The sequence below is a fragment of the Lycorma delicatula genome, chromosome 4 (genome assembly GCF_047948215.1).
Source record: "Lycorma delicatula isolate Av1 chromosome 4, ASM4794821v1, whole genome shotgun sequence".
In the NCBI taxonomy this organism is placed as follows: domain Eukaryota; kingdom Metazoa; phylum Arthropoda; class Insecta; order Hemiptera; family Fulgoridae; genus Lycorma; species Lycorma delicatula.
In genome coordinates this window covers 108,605,490-108,618,321 of record NC_134458.1, presented here as the reverse complement: position 1 = coordinate 108,618,321, position 12,832 = coordinate 108,605,490, and the positions used below count along the sequence as shown (strand labels likewise).

General features: G+C 28.6%; 1 protein-coding gene across 1 annotated transcript; it reads right to left on the bottom strand.

Annotated features, from left to right (window-relative positions):
• Positions 1–3,542: 3,542 nt before the first annotated feature.
• On the bottom strand, positions 3,543–4,055 carry LOC142322691 (hydroxyacyl-thioester dehydratase type 2, mitochondrial-like). The gene has a single exon (XM_075361771.1). The coding sequence runs from the start codon at positions 4,053–4,055 to the stop codon at positions 3,543–3,545; it is 513 nt and encodes a 170-aa protein (XP_075217886.1).
• Between the last annotated feature and the right edge of the window lie 8,777 nt (positions 4,056–12,832).

Genomic DNA, 12,832 nt, shown 5'->3' with positions numbered 1-12,832 from the left:
TTCAGTCCAAGGGAACTCATAGTTTCTTGATAATTTTCAAGTTTAATTATGACTTAAGTGTCATACATTCTTAAGTTTAATGTAACTATTTTAATTCAATCAAAATGTCAAGGGTGACAAGAAATTAAATATAACGATTCAAGAAGAACATAGCGTTGCTTCATTTCATCATCTACCATCTTATCACAAATATAGTCCACACCAGCTCTAAATTCTACCACTAATACTGAGGCAAATGCAGCGAAGGAACTGAAGAACATCACAAATGAAGCGTAGGAGGACCGTTTCCAAAAGTAGAAACACCGGTGGGATAAGTGTGTGCGTCGGGGAGGAGAGTACTTTGAAGAGGACCCAGACAAGTAAATTCTAAATAAAGTACATTATTTTTTATGACATAATGTATTTTTTGAACAGACTTCGTATATGCATCCATTGTAGCTGTGCTTAGGTAAACATTTTTTTTCATATGTTAAACTAAACTATACCATAGGTAAACAATAAAATGTAAAGTAATGAAATAGTAGATAAATAAAACAGTTATATAAATTAAAAGAAGGTAGACTACAAGTTAGGGTGTTAACAATTTTATTATAATGATTATATTTATTTTGATGTTTCTGTCCTCTGACAGAAAAACTGTAGTTTTATTGAACAGAGACATTTTATTTAGCAAACTTTGTTTCATGAAATTTTCAAACAGCAGTTTTATTTTGTACATAAAATAAAAATAACATAAAAGGTGGATGTTAAAAAAATTTCACTGAAAAAAATTTCATTAAATTCCAAACAAAATTTATATAAATATTTCTGTTCCTTAAAACCAGTTTGACCTGAGTCACAAAAGTCATTTTTTTCAGAACAGCTGTAAAGTTGATTGGAACAAAAATTACAGGAAACAGGGTAGTTTTGAAATGAAACATTAATTACTATTACACTAATTTTTTGAAACAATGATTATACTTATTTGTAATATTGTGTACACCATTTTCTGTTGCATTGTGCAATTTTTATAATTTTTAATTTCTCTACTCTAGTAATATCCCTTATTAAGCAGAGACAATATTATATTCGTATAGTATATTTCTTGTAGAAAATATTAATTTATACATTTACATTTTGTATACAAAGTTTTTTTAACTCTGATGCACACAAAGAATTTAAGGTACAAACATCACTATTCAAAATTACTTTCATAAAAGGTAATAATGTAATGTTAGACTGCCAGTCCCTGAACTGAACAAATTGATACCTGCATTTTAGAGGACTTGCCATGTTGTTATAAAACAGCATATATAATTCCGTGAAGAAGCCATTTCACTTCTCACTTTCCATAGAAGCCTGGCATGGTATGCTTCCTGGGAGTAGCATTTTTTTAATTAAATGGTGTTTCATGTCACGTAACCTATAACTGTTATAACTAATGTAATTAAAACACATGAATAATTTAAATCTCTTGATTTGTCATTGTATAATGCTTGGGCTGACTTTTTTCATACATTTCAAATGTGACACATTTTTTATGAAAAATTTGTTAATAGTTATTTATGTAAATCAAATGATAAATTATTCTTTATTAGTTTTATAGACTTTTCGAAGAAAATTACAATAATAATTTTGGTCACATGTTGTGAATGAAGGGAAGGAAGAAAATGTATTTTCTTTATGTTTTGACAAATAAAATAGATCTTATGATCACTATTATGTATTGAAATACATAATAGGATCACTACATTGAAATTCTTCCAAAAAAATTTTAATGTTTGAAATCTTCTAGAAAATAAATTCCAATCTTTGTATGTTCTTATTAAGTAGTAAGAGTACTGTAGAGTGGCACAATACCAGTTAGCCTTGCAGTGCACGCATGAAGTCAGTCATTCCCCCACAGTAGTCTTTTCATTTAATTCTATTAAAGGCTTTCATCATAAACAATGTTGTCATTTTGTGAGTGATGAAAAAATGTGCTGAATCAAGTTTTGCCTTAAGCTCCATAATGCTTAAACTGAAACAATACATAGATTTAAGTGTAATGGAGGTTTCATAAACAAAATAATATTATGAGCATAACTAATGAATGAACTTTGGTGCAACATGATCAATATCCTGATTGATAAAAGCTAGAATGATGATATTATTGAAAAAGTTAAAAATTTAAATAATACAGATATTATTTTAAATGTGATAATTTCTTTATCATTTTTGTGATATTGTTCATCACAGAAGGCCATGTCTATTGAAATCACACCATTGAAAACTTTCATTTCAATACCAATACCCAGCCCATATTCCATAATTTTTTTAAAATAATATTCATTTCCTTAGGTTTACAAAACACTTTACCCTATGATTTGCCTACTTCCAGCCTGAAAACCCTAAATAAATTTGAAAAACAAGAGAGCATTATGAGAAACATGACTATACAGCTAAATGTCATTATAAAACAAGACATTCAACAATGTTTCAATTGTTCATAATGTTTTCCTTTTTTGTATTTGTACAAAATATAATTAATTTGTTATTATTATTAACATAAGAAAAAGTGACAGTGTTATAATAACAGTACTATATAAACAATACTTATAAAATTCTAAGAGTATTTCTACTTGTGTTTATGAAAGAATATAATACCAGTTGATTTAAAAGCAAATGTACAGTATCATTTTAGACAATTCCAGCTGGAACTGAACTATTCCATGTGGTAGTATTGCAAACAACACTGCACAATTTTTAGCAACAGTACATTTATTTTTTATTTTATTTTATAATTTTATTTTTAAAAATGCAGGAAAGAAGTTTCTTTTTGTAAAAAAAATTTATGTTTTATTTAGTTAATTATTTATAATTTTATTTTATACTATTAAATGCTAATTTAAAATGTTTTAATACTATTTCCTCAATAACGTCTAATGTCAATTGTTTAATAAACAAAACAAAACAGCCATCTAATTGTAGATTTAAGTAATATTTTAATGGAATTTTAACACTTTCAATTAATTTACCTGTTTCAGTAACCATTTCAAAAAGTTATATTTTTGTTTAAAAAAAAACAATTGTATAACTAATGGATGAACTTTGATAAAACATGATCAGTTTTTATATTTTATATAAGTTTTTTATATTTTAAATACCACCAAGCGTTTATAAACACTTTAGTCTCAACATGATAATTGTATAACATTTATGAATTTTTATTAAAATATTTCATTGTGCATAAAATTATTTTACAGATTTACTTAGTATATAAAGAATATTATACATTGGAAATATGAAAACAAAATTTACAGTATTATCCTGTGCTAAATAGCAAAGAAAACTTCAAAAACCAAATTTTATTTTAAATCATTTGACATATAAAAGCAATATTATTTTAAATTAAGCTAAATAACGTCTGGAAAGGATCCTTGGTAGAAAAAACACAACATGGTTTTTGTTTCTTGTTAACGATAAGAGGAAATGAAAAAACAGAAATGTATTAAAAAACAGTTTCTCAAACTAGGAATAAAGTTAATTGTAACTTGTACATTATTAAACAGAACTTACAATGTTTACTCTTCAAATCTGTAAGGTTCTCCATCAGTGATATCTCTAAAAATAATCATAAATTTTGCTTCACCTTCTATTACAAATACTTCATCTTTGTGAGAGTAAATGGAAAAATTGCATGTAATAACTCTCCCTACATCAACAACTTTAACATGTATAGTAACTAATTGATTAACAAAGCATGCGTGTGGGAATCTCATATTTTGTTCTACAAACAGAATACCTGGCCCAGGAAATTTAGTTCCCATAACAGATAAAACTAACATATTCAAATAAGAACCATGAAAAAATTTTGGCTCATTGATGTAAATTGGATTAACATCTCCTGAAACATTAGTAAAAATTTCTAAATCCTTTTCACAAACAAATTTATCAACTTTCACTGAATCACCAAGTTTAACCTTAATCGGTTTGTAATTAGTTCCATCATAGATATCAACATTTTTTACATAAGTAAATGGAAGATAAAATAGCAGTAATCTTAAGATGAAAATGAAACTAAAGCTACTACTCATCATTAACTCCTTAATCTACTTAGCATTGTATTCATATTAAACTAATGCTTCATATCTTATCTAATAATATATTACTTAAGATAGTTAAATACGCAATTTGTTTGCTTGTTATGTTGACAAATGGAGGCATTAAAAAATAAATTCATACAAAATAACAGTAAACATTTATGATTATTACTACACAAATATGGGTAATAAAATAATTTAAAAATTAATATATACCATATTAAAGCTGTTTGTTGCATTGTTTTCATAAACAACTTTTATTTGAATTACAATAAACCTTTTATTGTAATTAACTCCATTTTTGGAATATGTGATTTCTAGGTTAAAGTAGAACTATATAACTGTATATAATATTTCAAATAAAATAGTATTAAAATATAAAATAGATTAAAAATCTGTACTATAAAAAAACTAATGTCTTTTCAATTATTTCAACATCAATTTAAGACATCTGATTGTAACACAAAAACAATTGTTAGTAAGATTATTTTTATATTTTCACCACTAAGAAGTTGAAATTTAAATTAGTAAAAAAGTATTTATCTTTTCTTTTGATGCTGTGGTTTTCTTTTTATTCTAGTTTTCTACTTTTATTTTATAATTCTATTTAATTATCATTAAAATATGAAAAGTTATAAAAAAAACATTCTGTATATAAAATAAAGCAGAAACACAAAGAAGAGAAACCTACACCTTGTTGAAAATAAAAAAGGAGTGTAGAAAAATGATGTAAAGAGAATATGTATTAATAGTAATAAAAATAACAAAAATATTAAATATACAAAAAAAAATCTACAAGCAAATATGTGGTGATACAAACAAAAGAAATCAGTAGAAAAAATAATTACCATTTGGAAAACATTATTGAAATTAATAAGCTCATGGTAATTTTGTTTTAAATTTCTTTAACAATGTAGTGTTGATTTAACAGAGTACTGTTGTTTCATACATTTATTATTTCCTTGTATTAATATGGAGTCTAAAATTTCTATTATTTTTATTTTTACAATTAATTTGGTACTCGGTGAAGGTTGCTCTAGTTAAAATTTTACTGCGGTTACCTTTGCTTGATCTATTCAGGCTTAATCTATCATTTTTCGTACTTTGAATATCATACCTACAACCAATATAATAATGAAAATGAACCAGTATTTTTATGATTTGAAAATCTTTGTTTTATTTCAAATAAATTGGGCTTAAGAAATGTTAATTTGCCTATAAGGGTTAAAAGTAACAATGGAAGCATTAACAATGTTCTTACATACTATTTGTGTGTTATGAGAATACTGTTGCTGTTTTTAAGATTAATTGTTTATATGTTTTTATTAATGAACAAAAATATTTTCTACCAATGAAACTAGCTGTACAATATCTGTTAAAGTTATAAGCACAAATAATACCAGTCTTAACCAATATTTCAAATGTTAGAGAAATTCACCACTATCATAAATATTTATGTTTAAATTGAAATGATTTTTTAAATACAATCAGTTTTTTTAAAATACAACAAAGTTTATATAACTTTGATTTTGAAACTATATAATAAGATTGAAAAAAAATTGTAATCTACTCTCAACACAATTAAAAAGTGGAAGAGACAGATTTGAATTCATTGACATTTAAATACTTAAATAAAAGTAAATCAATTTATTTTTATAAAATTAACTATTCATAAATGTACATCAAATGTAAATTTGATACACAAAATAGCATAGAATCTTGCACATCCACTACAAATTCAATAAAAATTACATTTCAGTTAGTAATAAAAATATATTTTCATTCACTTCCGGTTTATAATGTTTTTCTCTTTTACTCTGTGTTGAGCACTATCAGAACACACCTACTTATAAATTTTAAATAGAAAACAAAGTTATGTGTTTTCATAACCCTGAACCCAAAAAACCATAAGTGTAATGATGCTTTTTCATCACGGTGCACAAAAAATTAAATGATTAAAGATTAAATGTAGACACAAAAAAATCAGGTTTGTCTAATCAGTGACTAATATTTAAAAACTGTTCTAAGACTCTGTAAAAAGAAATTTTACAATTTACTGTATGGTAAAATTTTTAAAATAAAAACTTAAGCATAAATATAATTCACTTAGTTCCCAGAATTTCTTATTTACAAAAAAATCTGTCTGTATCAATCACATTTCCTAGCATCACTAAAAATCTAACAGCCTATTTTTGTATCTTGAAAATTCATACTTATTTTTTTCAGATAGCCCCAAACATAATTTATTTTAAAGGGTAGTTTTCATAGGCATATAAAATATTATGACACAAGCTACTGAATGGTATATGTATATATATATATATATATATATATATATATATATATATAATTTCAAAATAAAACTTATTGTTTGATTTTGTTGTAAATGAAATCAGTTAGTCATCCCATAAAAATGTAACCAGATACCCAAACACATTCCATAGTTAATTTCTATAGAAAAATGATGAAAAGAGACTATGTATTAAGGTAATAAAAATAACAAAAATATTAACTGTTCAAAAAAAGATATGCAAGTAGATATGTGATGGCACAAACAAACAAAAAATCAGTAATCTGTAAACAGAGTTGTTCATAACCATTATCCAGAAACCTATGGAAAAGAAAATGGATGTTTGGAATAATATAATTATTTTTGTAGCACATTCAAACACTGCCCCCTGTTTTCACTTGATTTTAAATTAGCTTCATTATTAATTGTTATTTATGGAACAATTTTTATATAAAAATTGTATGAACTAGCAGAGAATAATTATAAAACAAAGCCTATGTAAGCTCGAAACTGATGAATTAGAATGAAGTTCCAATCACGGTTCAATAATCATTCCAAAGAAAAGAATGTATAATCATTTGCTTGTTTGGCCATAAGCAAATGTTTTTAACAGATTAACATGAAGCATAAGTCGGTAAAAGTATCATAGCTATTATTAGGTATAACAATCCTTTAACTTTAAGCTAACTAAAGAAAATGAGGATTAAAGAATTGGCTGTACAATGGCTACTTTTCAGATGCTTTTCATGCTCTACAGCTGTACAAAAGATTATAACAGATAATCTAGAACAACAAACTAATGCACCCTTTTCTCTGGGAAGCAATATCTTGTATAATGTCTCCATCCTGTAGAGAAATATAGCTATTACAAACAACAAAATTAATAATAATACATGTAATTAAAGTGCATTGTATTAAAGTGATTAATAAAGTAATTAATCAGAAATTGGTCTATGAAAGATAACTCTACATAATGCAGATAAAATTAATGTATATTAATTTTATGTATATTAATAAATTATGTAGGAACCGTACATAGAGGATGATGCTGTCTTACGTACGAATGTGCTTGCACTACTCAGGCCACCACTTCGATCCTCATTGCTTACATGCAATAAGCCAAGTATCTTGCCCAACCTGAATGTTTATTACCGGCTGTTGCAAGCACTCAAGTCTGTTGTTGGTTGATGCTGACAGTCTTGTGTCTTATCATTGCACCATTACGATTCTCCTACTATTCTGCTGTTCCAGTAAACGTTTTTTTGTGTGTAAAACATTATCTTTTCAAAATGTAACTTGCTTCAGTTTAAATCATATTCCTAGTATATTCTAGTGCAGTGATTCTCAACCATTTTAGCTCCACAACCCCCAAAAATAAAAAAATTATATTGAATATTTCACAACTCCTCCTAACTTGAACCCAAAGAAACCTGGTTAAAACTATTTAGCTGCATTATTAACAATGGGTAAGATCATGCACATATGAAGTGTATAAACATGCGTTCTCAATGGTATAAAAGAGGCATAAGGGATTGTAGAACATCAGTTCTGCAATCTGAATGCAAAGTGTGCATCTAGTGCCTTTGTTTAAGTTTTTAAAAGCATAGTTTCACTGAAAATAATAATAATTGAGGTTTCGGTTTTTTACTGTAAGATCAAACGGTATAACTGTTTTTTTTTCAGTTAGATTCTTATGTAAAATGGATAAATGTGTGAAAAAATGAAGTGAGTCATTTATATCCAGTGAATCATTTGGTAAAAAGACAAGCCTGTACAATGACAGTTATTTAAATTATGGTTTTACTTCATTTGATAGAAACCCACAGTGCAGTGTTTGCTTTCAAGTCCTCTTCGATGAAAGCATGAAGCCATCAAAATTAATTTGACACTAGGAAACCAAACATCCATATCATAAAAGCAAACACTTGGAATATTTTGAAAGAAAATTACATACTTTGAGAAATCAACAAGCTTCTATTTGTAAATCAAGCCATACTGATAAAAGTACTCTTGAAGCATCATATCTCGTAGCATTAAGACTAGCTAAGATGTCCAAACCCTATACAATCACATAAAACCTCATATTGCCTGTTGCAATTGATATGGTCAATGTTTTTTAGGCGTAGAAGAAGCAAAAAAATTGAAAAAATTACACTTTCTAACAACATAGTGTCAAGGCTAACACTGGGGAACAAAAAAAAATTTTTTTTGTCTCTGGAAGAAAAATATGTGATTCTGATAATATTTTTTCTCCTGAATTCAATTATGATATCGGTTTTTCCCATTACGCAAGGTTTCCGAGAGACAGGCATTTATAATTTTAATACTTTCTGCATTCGTAACTACACAATATTCAAACATTTGACTCACCTAGAAATTAAGAAATGACAATTTTCTACTGTATTTCATATGTGGAGCATCTCTCTTGATGGTCCAACAATAATCAGCCAGCGTATTAGGATTCCATTTGCCTCAAATCTTCTTTTCCATAACTAAAATCTCCTGATGAAAATGTTCCCTGTGCTCATCACTCACTGCACCAGGATTTTCCAGGAAGAAATCTAGGCGTAAGTGCAGGAAGTTTACTTTTAAGGACATATTACAACCCAAACTTATAAGATCACTGACAATATCACAGTAATTTTCTGCTTTTGATTTCCCCAAAAACTCTGAGTAACATTTTTGAATGCTTCCCAAGCTGCTTTCTCCAGTGGATTCAATAGTTCCTAAACTTTTCATCATGCATTAATGATCATATTTGTGGACCCACAAATATTCCTTCTTTAGTTTTTGCATCACTAAGTTTAGGAAACTTCTGTTTTAAGTACATGAAACAGGAGTATTGTCCATGGCCTTGACAAAATTTTTCATTAATCCTAGTTTGATCTGTAATGGAGTAGATACACATTTTTAGGATTGCATAATGGGTCATGTTTCACATTTTTCTGTTCAGGAATGAATGATTCACGTTAAGACCATTCTTTTCTGAAAAATGTTTTTTTCTGTCCCTACTATCCCATTCACACAAAAAACAACAGTACTTTGTGTAACCAAGCTGCAGGTCAAGAATAAGTGCAATTACCTTCAAATCACCACAAATATTCCATTGAAGCTATATTCTATAGAATAAATAGTTAAGCTATATTCTACTGAAGCTTTTCCAATATAAATTTAAAGTTTTCATATGTTTCCTTCATATTAGCAGAATGAGTAACAGGTACTGATAGGAATTTATCGCCATTATGCAGAAGCACCGCTTTTAAACTAACTTTAGAGTAATCAATGAGCACGTGCCATTCTGTTGGGTTATGTTCATTACAAAGTATCTACATAAGAGAATGTCATTACAAAACAGTAAGCCATTTTCTTCAGAAAAATAATCTTTATATTCAGAATTATGATTACAATAAGTCCATAACTTTGTATTCTTTTAAAGAAGATTCCATCCTTTGAGCCAGGAAGCAAGCATTTAAGACTGTTTTTTGGATAACTTTAAATCTCATATGAGAGCATTAAAATTTTTTTGAGTCAGTAAATGAGGCTCATATGAAATGCTCTATTCAAAAATTGTATCGCCAGAATCTGTTTCTTTTTCTTCCTTACTTCCATCAGACTCTGAGCTCTCTTCATCTTATGTCACATGATCTGGAGGCTTTGGTGTGCACAATTCTTTGCAGTGTAAAACTGGTCTCATTGCAGATTGCAAGTTAGAGTACACCATTCTATGTTTTGATTTTGACGTAATTCCTTTACTGTTTGCTAAACAGAAATTACAGTCAGATCTTTAGGCTCCCTACAAGTATTAGGGATAGCAAATGGCATGTGTCATTTTTCCATGCAGTGAGAAGCCTAGAACACGATATACAACAGATATGTGGGGCCCAGGTCCTTGTTTCGTGCCCGACTTTATATCAAAGATAATGTTCATAACACCTTTTTACTAATGGAGTAAGGTTTCACCTTTGAGACTTGAGTGTCACTTCACCACATACCTAACAAAAATTGTTAGGATGATTTAAACAAACTCTAGGCATTTTGTAACTAACGAATAATTAAAAGAAATAAAGTTGTAAATATGTAATTCACAATAATTTAGACACACAAAGTACTCACAATGACCTGTTTACTGGTTCACTACCATTTCACAACTGGCATTGTTCTGATGAATGTCTGCTACACTAGATCACGTTTGTACATGTCTATCCACGTCTAAACCTGCACAACAGTAGCAACACTACCCTTTGAGTTACATCATTTGGTTATATAATAATTAAAATGCTCCAGGAGCTTTTACTGGACAATGGACAAAAAATATTTTAAAAAATTAAAATAAAAAAACTGTGGATAATGGAGAAATTCTGAATATATATTTGAAAAGAGTATAAGAAACTGCATTAAGTACAACTGTTGATTCTCATTAGACAAAAATCATGTTCACCATTATAATCGATGATATGGCTGCCGATGTTCGCGATCAGATAATTCAGCAAGTTAGTTCAAATGGACTTTTTAGTATTCAATTTGATGAATTAACAGTGTGGTAAAAATTTCTCAGTTCTTATGTTTTGTGAGATATGTATGCGATAGGGAGAGATCAATCAAAGAAAATATGCTGTTTTGCAAAAATAAATACCTGGTAATGCAGCAGGGCAATGTTTTTTTTTAATGTTTTTTATGACACTACTAAAAAATAAAACATAGATTGGAGAAAATATATTGCAGTAAATAGTGATGGTGCAAAGGCAATAATAGTAAAGAACAAAAAAAAATGTTTTTTATAATTTATTTAAAACAACACACATTTATTTTTACAACAATTAATCTTCATTTTCATTTTCAATTACGACGCGAGGAGGCGGAAAGGTCTGCTGGAACCTCTTCAGTTGAGACTGACTAGCTACAAGTAACAATCTGGGAAAATGCACCCACTCACTTTCTTTGTACGTTCTCACATAGTTGAAGTTCATCTTCGAATTCTGCTTGTAATCTAAGCCAAATTGAACGCACTCTTTCCGCTAAAAGTTTCATTTTAATTAATTATGAATTTTTATTTAATGAATTCATAATTACGATTATAATTATAATAATTAATAATTTTTCAGATTACCGTCAAAATGTAATAACTTTGTGAAAGATTTCTAAATTTAATTCTTATTTTTAATCTTATTAACCCTTAAAGGTCATTTCAGTGCAAATTTGAACCATCAACGAATTAAAACTTGAGTTATTTTATTACAGATAAATAAAGTATATACATATACTAAACAATCTCATTAAACAAAAAATATATTTTAAAATACAGAAAATGTCTATAAATACTTATTCAAAAAGATTGTTATAAAAACTGCACCACGGTTTTATTTAACTAAATATTTTCATTACTTTTAATTTTAAAATTTAATAATTATTACATTTATTTATTGGTTATTTATTAGATATTTATATAATTTATTTTTTTACTTTTCAGTGCATTTTTATATTTGTTAATATATTTTCCTCCTCTATGAATCATGAGACCTTGCCGTTGGTGAGGGGGCTTGAGTGCTCAGGGATACAGAGTAGCTGGACCGAAGGTGCAACCATATCGGAGAGGTATCTGTTGAGAGCCAGACTAAGGAATGATTCCTGAAAGAGGGCAGCAGCTCTTTCAGTAGTTGTTAAGGGCGTGAATCAGAATGACTTAAACGGCCATATCAACATCACTCAGTCCTCTGAGTACTGCGCAGCTGAAAGCAATGGAAAACTACAGCTGCATTTTTCCAAGAAAATGTGGCTCTCTGCATTTTCATATAGCAATGATGGAGGCGCCTTCCTTGGTAAAATATTCCAGAGGTAAACTAGTCCCCCGTTCGGATCTCCGGGTGGGGACTACTAAGGAAGGGGTCACCAGAAAATTAAAAAATAACATTCTATGAGTCGGAGTATGGAATGTTAGAAGTTTAAAAAAGGTGGGTAGGCTAGAAAATTTAAAAAGGGAAATGGATAGGATAAATGTGGATGTAGTAGGAATTAGTGAGGTTCGATGGGAAGAGGAAGGCGACTTTTGGTCAGGTGATTTTAGAATAATTAACTTAGCTTCAAATAATGGGCAGGCAGGAGTAGGTTTCATAATGAACAAGAAGATAGGGAAGAGAATAGAGTATTTCAAAACGCATAGCGATAGAATCATTGTAATAAGGATAAAATCAAAACCTAAACCGACAACGATTGTTAACGTCTATATGCCTACAAGCGCCCATGATGATGATGAGGTAGAGTGTGTATACGAAGAGATTGATGAAGCAATTAAACACGTAAAAGGAGATGAAAATTTAATAATAGTTGGAGATTGGAATGCAAGCATTGGAAAAGGCAAGGAAGGAAATATAGTGGGTGAATACGGGCTGGGCAAAAGGAATGAAAGAGGGGACCGACTTATAGAGTTTTGCACGAAGTATAATTTAGTAATTGCCAACACCAAATTTAAAAATCATAATAGAAG